Here is an 18,141-nt window from a genome sequence, read left to right as displayed (position 1 = left end):
CTGCCAGCAGATTACCCAAATGTAATGACTGCAACAGTGAAACACGAAGAACATCCTTCTTACCCCATCTATCCAGCGCCCTGGAATCTCTATCTGAAGGGGTAGGATTTTTAGCAGTAGAGGCCTTAATGCCCTTGGGACCCTGAGAAATGGTTTCAGGATCTGCAATAGGATTTTTGAAAAGGAATTTGTGGGAGTCAGGAACCCTATAGCATATGTCTGGCTTACAAGGAGCTGGAGGCAGAGAATCAGGAGCCATACTAGATTCTGGAAAAACATAATCAACAATGTCAAGAACAGGAGGTATAGCCAAAGGCCTATGCTGAGGAAGAAGAAGAAAATCCCTAAGCCTCTTTTTAGTTTCAGAGAAATCCTGACTTTCCCAGTGGAAATGTTCCCTTAAGGTATGTAAAGTTTCCCCAAAAGAAAAATCTTCAGGGGAAGAAGCAGAAGGAATGGAATCTTCTGCATCAGAGTCCTCATAAGTAGGTATAGACAGCTCCTGTTCATTAGAAGACTCAGAAGAAATAGAATCCTGTTCAGAAGATTCATAGTCAATGTCTTGCCTAGGCCTCTTAGAAGGAGGGGGTTGGCTACCCCTGATCAGAGTAATTAAATCTTCAGCCATTTTGATCATTTGTTTTTTTTAGGCATAGGGGCCTGCACATGTGGCCCAGGCGTAATTTTTTTAGACACAGATTTAGATTTTGGCCTTAGTTTTGAAGATGGCATCGGTCTAATATACAAATCTGTAAGCCTGAAAACACCCTCAGAAGCCGGTGCCTGCACAGCGGTTCCGGACCCATCTAAGGTAGAGACATCCACAGGTTCCATAATTGAAGCATCTCGTGGCATACCGGTCTCCGAATGGGTCTCAGCAGAGGCCTGTGAATCAGAAGTAGCGGGTATCGGGGGGTGCGAAAGCGCCTCACTGAGAACTGGCGACTGGCTTAGGAGAAGCGTCATCGTCAGTTTTGGACCTCGACGGTCTGTCTCTGTCTTTTCCTTTGCGTTTTTAGGTATTCTAGTAGTCGGATTGCTAACCGATGACATTTCTGGATAATTAAAGCGTGAGCCAAAATATTTAGAAGCAAAAATATACCGACGTTTAATAGTGCATTGATTAAATTTAGCACAAAACCGACAGCAAGGTACATTGTGGTCAGGGCCTAGGCAAGGAATACAGTACAAATGAAAATCCTTATGAGGTATTTGCTTCACACAAGTAATGCAATTATTACCTTTTACTGACATCGGTAAGGAGCAAGAAAAAGTTTCCCCAACAGGGTACTTAGCTTTTAGTTGAAGATTTCAGTTCTGAAACTTGAAAACAAAAATTTCAGGAGTCGGATGACCGGCACTTGCAAACGGCTTCTGCTTCGGGCACCGCGCAGCAAGAAAGACTGATGTAATGGTGTCGGCTGCATGTTTTATACCCCTGACAACCTGACATCATGGAAGAAGGGACAGCAACTGACGCAGGACCCAAGACTTTGTTAATCAGGCCAACTGAGGGCAACCTGCCAGGAGATTACCCCAAATGTAATGACTGCAACAGTGAAACATGAAGAACATCATGGAGTGTGAGTGCATGTGTCTTGTCTGTTATCATATCACAAAAATGTCTGAATAATTAGATCAAGGAGCACTGGACTTACCTCCTCTTTAAGAGTTTTTAAGATAAGGAACAAAACTAATAACTGCAGTTAGCGCTGCAAGGGGAATCTGCTTTCCTTGGACAATGGACAAGCAGAATTGAGCTTTCCAACTCTGTAGCAAAGTATTCACTGTCCCACACAATGATGAGTTTTGTTTTAAGAAGAAAGGTCAAAGCAAGACTCCTGGGAATCTTCCATTTCTCTAGGGCTTGTGAATGTGGCACAAAAAAGGTTGTAGTGACTTTGCAACAGACAACGCTTCAGAGTCCAGGTATGCAAACAGAACCATGAAGAACATGTTTGCCCTAAAGTCCATAAGGTGCACAACAGTCTCGATCCAGACTGCATCCTCGATTAGTCTACCAGTGGTATGACTGCTTGGACATGTATATAAACAAAAATGACTGACAATAAAATGTGTCCAACTATGCAGTTAAAAAAAAAACACACAATCCTCCTGGAAGGTTCTAGACAGGATTTCTTCCAATTTATTAAAATAAAAAAAAAACCTCTTACTCTTGCAAGGCTTCCACCTAAATGACCATCATGATGACAAATACCTTGGGTGCAGAAAACAGGCCCACGGTAGTGCTTGGTACTGAACTTGAGTCAAACCAAAAGTAAACCACAGGAACCTCCTATACAAATTACAGCCTGAGATGTGTTGAAATGTATCCTGCACTTTCAGTAATACCATCCAGATGTCCTACAGCAACAAATGTATGTCCAGCTGGGAAGTCGCTATCTGAAGCTTCACACACAGGATATGTTTCTGAATCTGCCAAATTCCAGGATGATGCAGAAGTCTAAACTCCACGTTAGACCAAGAGCAGGAGGAAGTAAGACCCTTAAATCTGTCTGAAAAGGGACCGCCCTCCTGCAGTTGAAGGGTATAGATTTGCCTCCAGAGATCTGCGCAGACTGCTTAATTTCTGAGAGAAACTCTATTTGGGTGGCCTTAAAAGATGTCAGACACTGCTATCAAGGACTATGTTGAGAACCTAAAAGTCCTTTGCAATGTTGCTTCAAGCTGAGACAAGCTTGGACAACAACCCTCCCCACTGGAAATCTCTAAACATACTGAGGACTGCTAAGCAGAAATGTTGGCCTCAAAGACTTGACTGGCACTGCCAAGAAGGCAAAAATGCCTGAAATTTGAACTCTCCTTATCCTTCCATAGGCCTCACCTTCCTATAAAATTGGATAGGTCAGGAAGAAGCAGAAGGAGCCAGGAGGGATTTGTAAAAACTCTCCAAATGGTCAATGCCTACTAACTATTTTGAAGATTCTAAACCAGATTCTGAGAACCCTCCTGAAAAACAACCTCTATCTCCAGAAGGAACATCAAGGATGGCTTGCTTGCACTCATCCTTAAAACAGGACAGCCTGAGTCATGGTACCCTGTACAGGCACAGTCTTCAGATAGCTGTCTTAGCCACCACATCAATGCAGTCAAAATTTAGCATGGGCCAAGTAGAAGTACACTACAAAGGTCATGGTAAGGTTCAGCTAGATTCTTCTTGATCCCATGGTCAGAGAAGTCTGTGGACTTTAGTAACTGATCCATTAAAAGGGAGAGAAATCTGAACAAGTGAAATAAACAGCCAGGGACTGAACCCACAATGTGGCAGATGAAAACTTTCTCCTGTTAGCTCTGCTCAAGGCTTTACAGTTCTTATAATGTGGTATAAATTAAAAAATGATGCTGTGGTCTCTGGGACCAGTGCTAAACTAAAGAGTTCACACAGGAGTCTACCTCAGAATGTTTAGTCAGGATATTATTAAATGCACCTTTGGGGACATGTAGCAGGTATCAGCCTTCTTGCAAGTACACTTCAGATATTTTGGGGAGCATAATTACAATTCATTAGGAGAGGTTCCACAAGTAAGTTGATCCAGAGATTCAGATCTTTTCTATCCAACTACTTTTTGAGACCTTTCTGGGAGAGAGACAGAGAAGCCAGAGGGTCAATCCAAAAAGGCTTCATTAGCCTGACAGTTCCCTTGAAGAAGGAGTTATTGAGTGGAGAATAACATGCAAATTCAGTATCTTTACCTGTGTCATTGATAAAGGTCTCTTACTTGTAATAGTCCCCTTCTTAGGGCAAAGAGGAAGAATGACAAACCTTCTTGGCTCTAGCACCACAGTGGTATGGTTTACACTCACATGAAACACATTTAAGTAAGTGATAAGCAAACATCAGACAGAGGAGGTTGTCAGGTGATGGGATCATGATTTAAAGATGACCCTAAGCAACATTCTCTTCTAGGAAGGCAGAGACATCAGCTTGTGTTCTCCACAAACATTGTTGAGAAACATCTATTTGGGTCTGCCTCACTGGACTTAAAGAGCAAGGAAAAGCCACTAAAGGCATCTACTACAGCTGAGGTCCAGCAAAAGGCTTCTCAGTCCTGAGCATGATTACTAAGACAGCATCAGAAAGACTTGTGGTAACACTCCATGGAAGCTGGCCAAGAGTTAGCATGTTTCAGATGCTCAACCATGACCGAGACAGTGCAGATACCCCATGATGTTGAGAGAGGTGTACGTCTCACGGATCTTTCATTATTGGCCAGTGACAGAAACAAACCTAATCCCTCACTACTTAAGGGGGGGCTGGCTGCATGCCAGGCTGCATTGTGGTTGGACCATACAGGAGGAAAATGAGACTGAGTTCTAACCTTCAGTTCCCCTTCTTTCAAACTGCTTTGATACCAACTTATTATTACACGAGACCCTCCTCTTGTTATTCCTGCACTGGGCACTTTCCCTAATTGCCATCTTTACAGAAGTGAAATGGGCTTTGAGATTCTTCCAACTCCATCCGCACAGAGGCCATACGCTGACAGAATTGGAGCTTCAGTCCTACTTGTCTGAAAAAAGATCCTACTGTTATCTCATTTATCTTGTGCCAGTTTAACAGCATTCTAGTCTGTTTACCACTGAGTAAAGGTTGAACATTAAAATGACCTGACTAATGCAATGGCAATGTGCTCCTGGATGCTGCATCGGTCACTTCTTATGTTTGCCTGGCCACACACAGAAGGAATCCTCTCTGTAAAATGAGTCAAACAAACAAGCATATGAGGAAGAAATGGTGAGTACAATTCTAGTCAAAGGATGAACACTGACTATACTAAAATACCTATGATTTTTATCAGCAAAACAAAGGATACTGTTTTCCGTAAGTGAAATTCTTTCTCCCATTTCATCATATAATTCAAATCCATTGAGTCCAATGTAATAAGGGTCACCCCAGCTAGTCAGCAGCTGAAACTGGAAAATAACTGAGAAAACAAGTTAAGGAAATTCAAGTGTTGTTCATAAATCAGTTTTCAACTAAGTTACAATACAGGTCAGAGAAGTTACATGGTTCTTATAAAGCATTTAAACTAACAGCTTAACAGCTGTTCTCATACAAACTCCAAAGTACATTGAACATTTTATGTAAAATTGTTTCAGATATTCTTCTATTTATATCTTGGCTGTATTTTGGAGGCAAATATATATACAAAATCTCTTAGAAAGATGATGCCTAAAAGCATAGAAATCTGTTTGTTTTGACAGAGAATGCAGTAATGCTGTCCATTTTCTAAAACAGTCTCAGTAGTTTTTTTTTTTTTTTTTTTTTGCCAGCTCTGGCAAGTTTGAGTGAAATTATTAAATGGCTAATTATTTCTAGTAGAAAAAAAAACTCAAAATGTATTTTAGACTGATTTTATTACCTAAAAATTTAGCAAACAGTCAGAAAGGCAACTTGCACTATTATGATTCAATTCACTCTTAAAGCTAACAGTTCTATGTTAATAAAAACAAATTAAAAATAATATATTACCCTAAGTAGTCAAGGTCTTAAGATATCCAAAGAAAGTAAAATAATGTTCTCTCAGTATTACTTTTATGAAGTATTGCTAATGCTTTTACTGCTCCACTGGCACAGGACTTCCAAATTGCACTGCCAGCAGCGCAGTATAATGAGAAATCTCAAGTGCTGAATGGGTAGCCAGAGGGTTGGATCAATTAGAAACTGGACAGATTTTACAAATGAAAGAGAGTGTGGGACTACAGCACTGCTGTTTGAGAGGTGTGTGTGTGTGTGTGTGTGTGTGTGTGTGTGTGTGTGTGTGTGTGTGTGTGTGTGTGTGTGTGCGTGTGGATGGGAGGTGTAGTAGCTAGCAAGTTACTTGAAGTATACCAGTGGTGTGAGTATTTGTTCACTGTGACGCCACCACTGTTGAGTTACTGCATGCAAAGGTCAAGCAGATAATCCCTAGGTATCTATTGTCACTTAGCATGTGATGGCCTCCTAACCCAATAACAACTCCTTTTCTTCAGACACTAGGGAGTTGTTTCAGACGTAAAGCCTCAATAAGAAGGTTGGAAGATCACTGCAAAATTTGTAGCTGATCTAATGTAGAAAGTTAAAAACAGATATATGAATATTCACCATGCCAGTTGATCTTCAAGAGACCTCTCTTCAGTGGATAGAACAGTTGGACTTATTCTTCCACTGCCCTCTCAAGTAGATCTGAAAATAACAAAAATATACAGTCATGGAGGTCATACTCCACTTAGCCTTCATACAGTGTTACTGAACAATGGATATGGGGGGGTGGCAATCCTAGAAGACCCACTTCTTGATCTACCACCTGAAATGAGGTTTGACTCTTTCAGAAGAAAAGAAATGACAAGGGTTACAGACCTTCAAACCTCAAGTATAATCAAAGGAGACTGTGTTGCCACAGTAGATTTGTTTGTGTCTTTCGGCTTTTCCTGATTAGGGGTCGCCATAGCAGAACTCCGGTCCGCTAATGATTGGTAGTGGATTTTTACGTACCGGGTTACCAGCCCTGACGCACAACCTTCAACGAAGGCATGCCCCATTCACGTATGCCTCCACACAGAAGACGCTCTAGCTGAGAATCGAACAGGACAACGTCTTGCTATGAGGCGACAACGCTACCGCAGCACCACCACCGCAGATTGAGAATCCTAAAAAAACATAAGAAAGGAATAATACATCCATTTCAGACAGCCCACTATGAGATCAAATGACACAGTTGTCACTCTCATACGTTATACCTTGAAGGGATCCTTCGAAATGAGAGCAATCCATGGCAGAATTTTAAGTACTTTTCTAAAACAACATAAGAGACAGAAGGAGAGCACAGTTGTGTATATTGACTTGTCATAACAATAGATGTTCAAATGATCACTGCTGCACTAGCCTTACATATATGATTTATTTACTGCCAAGGATATAACAGCCAGCTAGCTTCCAAAGCTTTAGAGCACCTTCCACATGGCCAAACTGTCAGACAGCTTAGTGGAGCTAAGTAAAAGACAAGTTTGGGTAAAAAGTCCTTCAGAGCTTTCTTGCCAAAAGAAAAAGGGAGGCTGAGCCCTGAACAGGCAATGCTAGGAACAACAAAAAATAAATGTCCACACTCTGGCATAAAAAAATATACACCAAAAAATGAGGGGGATGGAGAGAAGGAGGGAATGGCTAGTGCAGCAGTGATAATTCAAATATCTACTGTTACGGTAAGTTTACTTACATAACTGCACTATATGTTCATCAGGGTCTACTTCATTTGACCTAACTTTCATTTGCCCGACACTCATTTTCCTGACCCCATTTGACTGAAAGCTCATATGCCCGAAAGCTCATTTGCCCGAAAGCTCATTTGACCGACAAGTAGTATTAGCAAGAAAATGGAATATGCCCCCCTCCCCACTGTAGTGCGACCCTGGAGTTAGAATATATAGGTGGGGGGGTGGGACAGCCCCCCACAATGGGGGGGACGTTCCAAATTTGGCCATGAGAAAACAGCCAACAATTATATCATTAAAGATGCAAACCCACCAGCAGATAGAGTTGATCCTGACAAAACTGTGGCAAAAGGACAAAGTATTAAAAGTTGGAGAGAGTAATGTATTTGTGGAAAATAATTATTCACTGTACACCAGGCGGAAGTGAAAAAAAGAAGTTATGTACTCACCATAACGTTCCGTCTGTGTTGTCGATCTTCATTCAATCTTAACAGTTGGGAATCAGTTCTGATCCTCGGAACCAGCTCAGCTGTTCTACAGCTCACACCAGCCAAAAACTCTCGAGTCAAGTCTCTACCCACAATACTCCTGTGTATATTACCTCAGATCAAGTTTGCAAATTACAGCAAGATGAAGTATCTATAATAAATGAGAGGAAACCATGTCCAAGGTAAATACCCTAATGTGCGCCCAGGACAAGAGTACGAACCTCCAGGAAATATTGAAGGTGGGGGAAAGGAGGGTGGGATGTCAAGAATGAACAAAGATCAACAACACAGATGGAATATTATGGTGGGTACATAACTTCTTTATCTGATGTTGTCAATCTTCATTTATTCTTGACAGTTGGGACAGAGTCCCCAGCTACCTATACCCTGGGTGTACTTATGGAAGGATATTCCTGAGAACCATAGAGTCAAAGGATGCTCTTCCCCTGGAGACCATGTCCAATTTGTAATGGGTGATAAAGGTATGAGGCGTTGCCCATGTAGCAGCCGCACATATTTCAGCCAGACAGGCTTTGGAATGAAACACAGGTGAAGTGGCGATAGACCTGGTGGGGTGAGCCCTTAAAGGTGCAGGTATTTTACAATTGTTCTGTTCATAAATAAAAGTAACTCAATCCCTTAAACATTACGATACGGTCACCTTAGAAACAAGTTTACTTATCCTTGGTCTTGAAAAGGAGACAAACAATTGGTCTGAAGTTCTACAATCCTTCGTCTTGTCCACATAAAATCTCAGCTGTCTACTGACGTCTAATAGATGCAGACAGTATTTGCCTTTGTTTGAGAAATTTGGAAAGAAAACTGGTAAATGAATGGACTGATTGATGTTTGACTCTGAGACCACTTTAGGAAGGAATGAAGGGTTAGTCCTCAAGGGCACTCTGTCATTATACCAAAATTCACCACACGCCAAGAAGGATAGCCTCAATAAGATCCAACACTCTTTAATAGTCGTCCCAACCAGCGCAGTCAAATAAACGCTGACAAATACAATAAAACGTTTTTGTCGTAAACTTCATCAGAAAGTGCAAACAAATGTAGTAAAATTCTCAGCATATATATATATATATACACACACACAAATTGATTAATTGTCCAATAAAAGCTTAAATAGTCAACATAATTGTCTTCATTTTAAAAACTGAAATACTGTGATAAAATAAGATAAAATGGTATTGTACCTAGATCACTGAAATAGTTGTATGTCAAACTGATATAACAATATTAAAATCATAGTGAGGTACATAGTAAAAGGCAAAACTTCAATATACACTTTACAAACATCTAAAATGTTAAAATGTATGAAGGAATTGAAATTCAAGGGTGAATGTTGTGCTTTAGCACCATCTTGTGGCTAAAATAGTAAATTTAAAACCAGTGTCAGAATCCTGACTAAATCTAAGGTACAAAGTTCTATTCTGACTAATAACTTCACATTGAATGGTGTCAGTGTAAAACAAGTGTGTTGTTGACAGGAAGGTGGTGACATTTAATTCCATAATACCATAACCTTATAGGTATAAGAAAATTGTTCATAAAAAACATCAAAATGTTATAAATAATTAGTTAAAATGCTTCAAGTGAATTAAAAATGTAGAAGAGGTGTAACGTAGTGAGAGGTAGTTGGTTTTGACTCAGTTACAACTTTGCAGATCTCAATTTCAGTACTGGCGCTAAGGAGATCATGTCATTGAGACCTGGTAATCTATTAGCTTCCAGTGTAAGTTGCCAGTATAACTCTCTGTATTCAACCAACGTCTCCCACATACCACCCCTAGGATCTGGTGGGACAACGTCTAGAACAAAAAATAGAAAACCACTAGTTTTACAAGTTATACTATGTTTGTATAGTGCGTTTTTCACATTTTTGTTTTTGATCTCATATAGGTGTTCGTATATTCTTTGCTTTAGTTGTCTCTCACTTTTACCAACATAAAAAGACGAACATACCCTGCATATAGCTATATAGACTATTCCTTTAGTATTGCAGTTTACATATGTATTTAAGAAAATATTCCTGTTTCTGGCCTCTATATGATATGTATTACCAGTAATAAGGTAGGTGCAATATTTGCATCTTCCACACTTATACAAACCTTCCTTTTCTTTAGTAAACTTCCCCCAATGGGACCTGTTAAAACCACTTTCTAGAAAATTTTTTATCGTTTTACCTTTACGGTAGATGTGAACTAAGGGCTCATCAAAAGTATGTTTCAAGTCTGAAATGTTAGAGAATTTAGTCCATTCTCTATTCATTACTCTCCTAACTATGCCAGATTGACCGTTGTAAGTGGTCAAAAAAACTTGAATTAAAATTCCTTGTGTCCATATTTGGATTGAAACTCATATCAGTCGTTGTTTTCCCAAGGATTGGTGAAAATCTTCCCACCCTTTCATCGGTTACTTCTTTTGAAATTGTGTCAATTAAATCACTTGGGTAACCTCTATTCAAAAAAAACTTTTTCAATATATGGACTTCACTGGCAAAAGTTTCATCATCAGAAGTCATTCTGCACAATCTAACCAGTTGCCCCTTTAAAACACCTTTCTTCTGGTGTAGTGGATGGGAACTAGAGAAATGTAAATAGGAATTTGAGAAGGTATCCTTCCTGTGAATTCTGGATACAAAGTGGCCATTACTTTTCTGTATATTAACGTCCAAGTAAATAAGCTCATTGTCATCAAATTTGTGGGTGAAATCAAGGAAATCTGTTGTCCCCTTCAGAAATTCCACAAATTCTTCAAATTGAGTTTGGTTTCCTGTCCATAGGAAGCAAAGATCGTCCAAAAATCTCCCATACAAGGGCCAAAACCGTAAATAAGGGGAATTTAACAGATATCTATTTTCCCAGTAGGCCATGACTATATTGGCGTATGTAGGGGCGCAATGTGCACCCATGGCCACTCCCTTTTCCTGTTTAAAATATTCGCCCTGGAAGAAAATGAAATTGTTTCTCAATACTAATTCCATCAAGACCAGGGTAGTTCTAAACTCATCCTGGGTAATTTCCTTGTAACCACTCAACATCTCCTCAAACCACTCAAGTCTCACATCATGAGGAATACTGGTAAATAAATCTACCACATCCAGGGTACCACAGGAGGTTCCGTCATCAAGTAACTCTGGTTGTAATTTCCTCAGAAAATCCCAAGAATCTTTCAGTATATTCTTGTTGTTCAAAACCAATCCCTTAACCTTGACGTCCACATACTTAGCTAAAGGTGCTGTGACCGATCCTTCAGCTGATACAATAGCTCTAAGTGGTGGATCATTGATATCTTTGTGAACCTTGGGGATCCCAAAGATGGAAGGGACTTTGGGTTTCTCCACATGTAAATATTTATAGGTTTTGATGTCAATTAGACCTTCAAGGAGTAAATCATTTAAAGCCACTTGAATGTTCTTGTATGCTATGTTGATTTCATTTTTGGATATTCTAGAGTATTTGTTTGTATCATTCAAAATATCCATCATTTTTCCTTTATATAATATATGTTCCATCAACACGACACCCCCTCCTTTGTCCGGCTTCATGACCCTTAAGTTTTCATTGTTACTTAAATCTCTGAGGATTTTATTTTCCTGTTTGTTTAAATTAGGATATACAAAATCTTTTTTCAACTCAGCCCTTAACTCTTTTTCTACTAATAACTCAAAGTTCCTAAGTTGGGGGTGTAAAGGCGGGTTAAATGTACTAGGTCTTGCTAGGCTGTTGTAGTTTAAGTTGTTTGTCTTTCCTTTAAAAATTATTTCTAGGTTCTTTTTTCTTAAAAACATTTTTAAATCTATAAATAATTTAAAAAGATTTTTCCTTAATTTTGGTATGAATCCAAAACCTTTGGAAAACAAACCAAAAAAGATTTTTGTCTATAGTAGTATCAGAATAGTTAAAAACATTGTAGTCTTTGTAAGTCTATTTGTTACCTTCCTGTATGATGGAATCTCTCAGTTCCATCTCTTTTTGTTCCTTCCCTGGGGTCCCCAACCCATTCCATTGTAGTTTTTTGAGTTGTAATTTACTGGTTCCATTTCCATAATTCTCTCTGATCTCCTGAGAGGAGGGAAGTCAGTTTCCCTTGTTTTTTGTTCCTGATACAACACTTCATCACGCATGTCACCCTCATTTTGTTCTCTCAACCAATGTGGCCTACGTTCATTAGCCCAACTCTTGGGCTTGGGGTAGTGTGTTTTATTTTTATATTCCTTGGTGTCCCTATCAATCTTCGCTACCTTTCTATTTTGTACCTCAATACATTTGATTTCTATGTTCTTTAATATCTCTTGATATTTATTTCTGTTTTCATCAACTTTGTGTAAAAGGTCACCAATAATAGCTTTATTAACACCATTTATTTTGTCATGAAGTTTTTCCATTTCACCTACATTATTTTTAATGATGGCTTTCATGATGTTAAACCCACATTGGTTAAATGCTGTATGCAAATCTTGATGAAACTCAGTACCCTCAACAACATTGTTGGGATATTTACATACTCTCAAGCCCTTCGGTACAATATTTAAATCCAAACAGTATTTTAAATAGGAATTGTCAATGTCCAGCATTTTGTACTTGTGTAAATAATAGTCTAAATCACCACACATAGCATTGTAGTTACTATAGACAACTGAATTGGGAAGTTTCCTTCCAAATTCGAACTTAGTTTTTAGTATATCAGACTATTAAAGAGTGTTGGATCTTATTGAGGCTATCCTTCTTGGCGTGTGGTGAATTTTGGTTTATTGGTTTTTTTTGCACCACTTCCCATTTTGTGTTTCTCAGTTACGTTTTTGGGTTACCTTGTTGGATATGGCCTCGGGTTCCACTCAGAAGAGTACGGAAATGGGAGAGCTTCGGAAGCTCATCGGACAACTAACACAGCTCATTGGCTTACTCACGCCAGTGAGCCAATCTATGGTTATGCTTCTTTCATCGGTTCCTGAATTTTGCAACCAGGAAGTTGCCAAAGGAAACCAGAAGCGTGACAACAGGGCAGTTAGTGCCAACGAACATAACGAAGAAGATTTACTGGGCAATAACACGTCTTTGAACAGTTTAGACGGGTTTCCTCACATTACCTTAATCAATGAAGTAGACGGGAATGTACCTAAGGAGCAGAGGGTTACCAGCAAATGGCTATTTCCAGTGGCTGACTCGATTAAAGAATCTACTTCCACAGGTACTGGCAGACATTTGTCTGATATACTAAAAACTAAGTTCGAATTTGGAAGGAAACTTCCCAATTCAGTTGTCTATAGTAACTACAATGCTATGTGTGGTGATTTAGACTATTATTTACACAAGTACAAAATGCTGGACATTGACAATTCCTATTTAAAATACTGTTTGGATTTAAATATTGTACCGAAGGGCTTGAGAGTATGTAAATATCCCAACAATGTTGTTGAGGGTACTGAGTTTCATCAAGATTTGCATACAGCATTTGACCAATGTGGGTTTAACATCATGAAAGCCATCATTAAAAATAATGTAGGCGAAATGGAAAAACTTCATGACAAAATAAATGGTGTTAATAAAGCTATTATTGGTGACCTTTTACACAAAGTTGATGAAAACAGAAATAAATATCAAGAGATATTAAAGGACATAGAAATCAAATGTATTGAGGTACAAAATAGAAAGGTAGTGAAGATTGATAGGGACACCAAGGAATATAAAAATAAAACACACTACCCCAAGCCCAAGAGTTGGGCTAATGAACGTAGGCCACATTGGGTGAGAGAACAAAATGAGGGTGACATGCGTGATGAAGTGTTTTATCAGGAACAAGAAACAAGGGAAACTGACTTCCCTCCTCTCAGGAGATCAGAGAGAATTATGGAAATGGAACCAGTAAATTACAACTCAAAAAACTACAATGGAATGGGTTGGGGACCCCAGGGAAGGAACAAAAAGAGATGGAACTGAGAGATTCCATCATACAGGAAGGTAACAAATGGACTTACAAAGACTACAATGTTTTTAACTATTCTGATACTACTATAGACAAAAATCTTTTTGATTTGTTTTCCAAAGGTTTTGGATTCATACCAAAATTAAGGAAAAATCTTTTTAAATTATTTATAGATTTAAAAATGTTTTTAAGAAAAAAGAACCTAGAAATAATTTTTAAAGGAAAGACAAACAACTTAAACTACAACAGCCTAGCAAGACCTAGTACATTTAACCCGCCTTTACACCCCCAACTTAGGAACTTTGAGTTATTAGTAGAAAAAGAGTTAAGGGCTGAGTTGAAAAAAGATTTTGTATATCCTAATTTAAACAAACAGGAAAATAAAATCCTCAGAGATTTAAGTAACAATGAAAACTTAAGGGTCATGAAGCCGGACAAAGGAGGGGGTGTCGTGTTGATGGAACATATATTATATGAAGGAAAAATGATGCATATTTTGAATGATACAAACAAATACTCTAGAATATCCAAAAATGAAATCAACATAGCATAAAAGAACATTCAAGTGGCTTTAAATGATTTACTCCTTGAAGGTCTAATTGACATCAAAACCTATAAATATTTACATGTGGAGAAACCCAAAGTCCCTTCCATCTTTGGGATCCCCAAGGTTCACAAAGATATCAATGATCCACCACTTAGAGCTATTGTATCAGCTGAAGGATCGGTCACAGCACCTTTAGCTAAGTATGTGGACGTCAAGGTTAAGGGATTGGTTTTGAACAACAAGAATATACTGAAAGATTCTTGGGATTTTCTGAGGAAATTACAACCAGAGTTACTTGATGACGGAACCTCCTTTGGTACCCTGGATGTGGTAGATTTATTTACTAGTATTCCTCATGATGTGGGACTTGAGTGGTTTGAGGAGATGTTGAGTGGTTACAAGGAAATTACCCAGGATGAGTTTAGAACTACCCTGGTCTTGATGGAATTAGTACTGAGAAACAATTTCATTTTCTTCCAGGGCGAATATTTTAAACAGGAAAAGGGAGTGGCCATGGGTGCACATTGCACCCCTACTTATGCCAATATAGTCATGGCCTACTGGGAAAGTAGATATCTGTTAAATTCCCCTTATTTACGGTTTTGGTCCTTGTATGGGAGATTTTTGGATGATCTTTGCTTCCTATGGACAGGAAACCAAACTCAATTTGAAGAATTTGTGGAATTTCTGAAGGGGACAACAGATTTCCTTGATTTCACCCACAAATTTGATGACAAGGAGCTTATTTATTTGGACGTTAATATACAGAAAAGTAATGGCCACTTTGTATCCAGAAATCACAGGAAGGATACCTTCTCAAATTCCTATTTACATTTCTCTAGTTCCCATCCACTACACCAGAAGAAAGGTGTTTTAAAGGGGCAACTGGTTAGATTGTGCAGAATGACTTCTGATGATGAAACTTTTGCCAGTGAAGTCCATATATTGAAAAAGTTTTTTTTGAATAGAGGTTACCCAAGTGGTTTAATTGACACAATTTCAAAAGAAGTAACCGATGAAAGGGTGGGAAGATTTTCACCAATCCTTGGGAAAACAACGACTGATATGAGTACAAACATCAATCCAAATATGGACACAAGGAATTTTAATTCAGGTTTTGTGACCACTTACGACGGTCAATCTGGCATAGTTAGGAGAGTAATGAATAGAGAATGGACTAAATTCTCTAACATTTCAGACTTGAAACATACTTTTGATGAGCCCTTAGTTCACATCTACCGTAAAGGTAAAACGATAAAAAATTTTCTAGAAAGTGGTTTCAACAGGTCCCATTGGGGGAAGTTTACTAAAGAAAAGGAAGGTTTGTATAATTGTGGAAGATGCAAATATTGCACCTACCTTATTACTGGTAATACATATCATATAGAGGCCAGAAACAGGAATATTTTCTTAAATACATATGTAAACTGCAATACTAAAGGAATAGTCTATATAGCTATATGCAGGGTATGTTCGTCTTTTTATGTTGGTAAAAGTGAGAGACAACTAAAGCAAAGAATATACGAACACCTATATGAGATCAAAAACAAAAATGTGAAAAACGCACTATACAAACATAATATAACTTGTAAAACTAGTGGTTTTCTATTTTTTGTTCTAGAAGTTGTCCCACCAGATCCTAGGGGTGGTATGTGGGAGACGTTGGTTGAATACAGAGAGTTATACTGGCAACTTACACTGGAAGCTAATAGATTACCAGGTCTCAATGGCATGATCTCCTTAGCGCCAGTACTGAAATTGAGATCTGCAAAGTTGTAACTGAGTCAAAACCAACTACCTCTCACTACGTTACACCTCTTCTACATTTTTAATTCACTTGAAGCATTTTAACTAATTATTTATAACATTTTGATGTTTTTTATGAACAATTTTCTTATACCTATAAGGTTATGGTATTATGGAATTAAATGTCACCACCTTCCTGTCAACAACACACTTGTTTTACACTGACACCATTCAATGTGAAGTTATTAGTCAGAATAGAACTTTGTACCTTAGATTTAGTCAGGATTCTGACACTGGTTTTAAATTTACTATTTTAGCCACAAGATGGTGCTAAAGCACAACATTCACCCTTGAATTTTAATTCATTCATACATTTTAACATTTTAGATGTTTGTAAAGTGTATATTGAAGTTTTGCCTTTTACTATGTACCTCACTATGATTTTAATATTGTTATATCAGTTTGACATACAACTATTTCAGTGATCTAGGTACAATACCATTTTATCTTATTTTATCACAGTATTTCAGTTTTTAAAATGAAGACAATTATGTTGACTATTTAAGCTTTTATTGGACAATTAATCAATTTGTGTGTGTGTGTATATATATATATATATATATATATATATATATATATATATATATATACATATATACATGCTGAGAATTTTACTACATTTGTTTGCACTTTCTGATGAAGTTTACGACGAAAACGTTTTATTGTATTTGTCAGCGTTTATTTGACTGTGCTGGTTCGGACGACTATTAAAGAGTGTTGGATCTTATTGAGGCTATCCTTCTTGGCGTGTGGTAAATTTTGGTTTATTGGGTTTTTTTTGCACCACTTCCCATTTTGTGGCACTCTGTCATTATAAAAGATTATGTATGGTGGTTTCACACAAAGTTCCTGCATTTCTGAGACCCTTCTGGCAGAAGTAATGGTCACTAGAAAAAAGAGTTTTTCAGGAAAGGAACTTGAGATGACAAGTAGTTGCTGGCTCAAAGGGAGGTAGCACTAAATATTACAAAATGAATGTAAGATCCCATGGGGGTAAAGGATCCTTGAATTAAGGTTTGATACGAAGTATTCCCTTAAGAAACACTTTGCATAAGCAATGGGAAATTAAGGATTGGTCATCGCAACCATTGTGAAAATTAGACATGGCTGCTAAGGTAACTCTACTGGTTGAAGCAGCCGCTCCTTGGTTGAAGAGGTTCACTAGAAAATCTAAAAATGTTTTCAAATGAGGCTGAACAGGGATCCAAATTATTCTTAGAAGCCCAAAAAGAAAATCCTTTCTATTTACTGGAATACAGTTTGCTGGTGGATGGTCTATGAGAACCCAGAAGAATTTTTCAGGCAGGGGAAGTAATATTAGATTGCCTGGCAACTAAAGGAATTGGAGGAACCAAGCTGTGAGCTTGAGGAAGTGAAGGTCCGAGTGTGACAGCCCCTGGGGATGTGGTAGAAGCTCCAGAGCTGGATCCAGTATCTAAGGCTGATAAACCAAATGAGGCCATAGGAAGGGAAACCAAACTTGCCTGGGCCAGAACGGAGCAATGAGGATTACTCTGGCTCACAACCTCTGGACTTTCTTCAGAAAAAGGGGAAAGAGGGGAATGGGGGGGATGCATAAAGGAGACTTGGGGCCAATCTACAAGGAGAGCATCTCTCGGTAACTCTCCCTGTGGAGGGAGTAGGGGAAAGTATGCGCTGCACTTGTTTACTGAGGAGGCAAATAGGTCACAGCAAGGCTCGCCCCATCGGCGAAATATTTAATCTGCCACTTTGGGATTTAGAGACCACACATGTGGCAGTAGGCTGTGTCTGTTCAACTTGTCCGCTATCACACTGGATCTCCCCAGGATATGCATTGCCACAAGAAAACAGTTGGAAGATATCACCCATTGCCAAATTCTGAGAGCTTCCCGGCAGGGGGGGTAGGACTTGGATCCCCCTTGTTTGTTGATGTACCAGACTACTAACATGTTGCATGATTGGATCGCAACTTTTCTCACAGGAAGAGCAGATTGAAAGGCTTGCAATGCTAGGAGCACTGCTGTCATCTCTAGGCCACTGATGTGCAAGTTGGCTTCTTGAGGAGACCAACTGCCTTCAACTGTCTTTCCCAGATAATGCCCGCCCACCCCATCTAGTAGGCGTCTGTGATCACTATGGCCTTGGGCTGAGGGGAAACAAATAGCCGTCCAA

At 38.8% G+C, this 18,141-nt stretch overlaps 1 protein-coding gene across 4 annotated transcripts in view; it reads right to left on the bottom strand.

Annotated features, from left to right (window-relative positions):
• LOC122816558 (katanin interacting protein) overlaps nt 1-18,141 on the bottom strand; it is a 3,576,055-nt gene that overhangs the window by 463,448 nt on the left and 3,094,466 nt on the right. For all 4 annotated transcript variants that reach the window (XM_044089422.1, XM_044089419.1, XM_044089421.1 and 1 more), the window contains one exon: nt 4,836-4,946. In XM_044089422.1, the coding sequence (XP_043945357.1) occupies nt 4,836-4,946 (111 nt within the window). The remainder of the gene's footprint in view (nt 1-4,835; nt 4,947-18,141) is intronic.

This window comes from Protopterus annectens, chromosome 12.part0, assembly GCF_019279795.1.
Source record: "Protopterus annectens isolate FY-2018-M chromosome 12.part0, PAN1.0, whole genome shotgun sequence".
Taxonomy (NCBI): Eukaryota; Metazoa; Chordata; order Ceratodontiformes; family Protopteridae; genus Protopterus; species Protopterus annectens.
The sequence above is the reverse complement of the archived record's forward strand: the minus strand, read 5'-3'. Positions and strand labels throughout refer to the sequence as shown.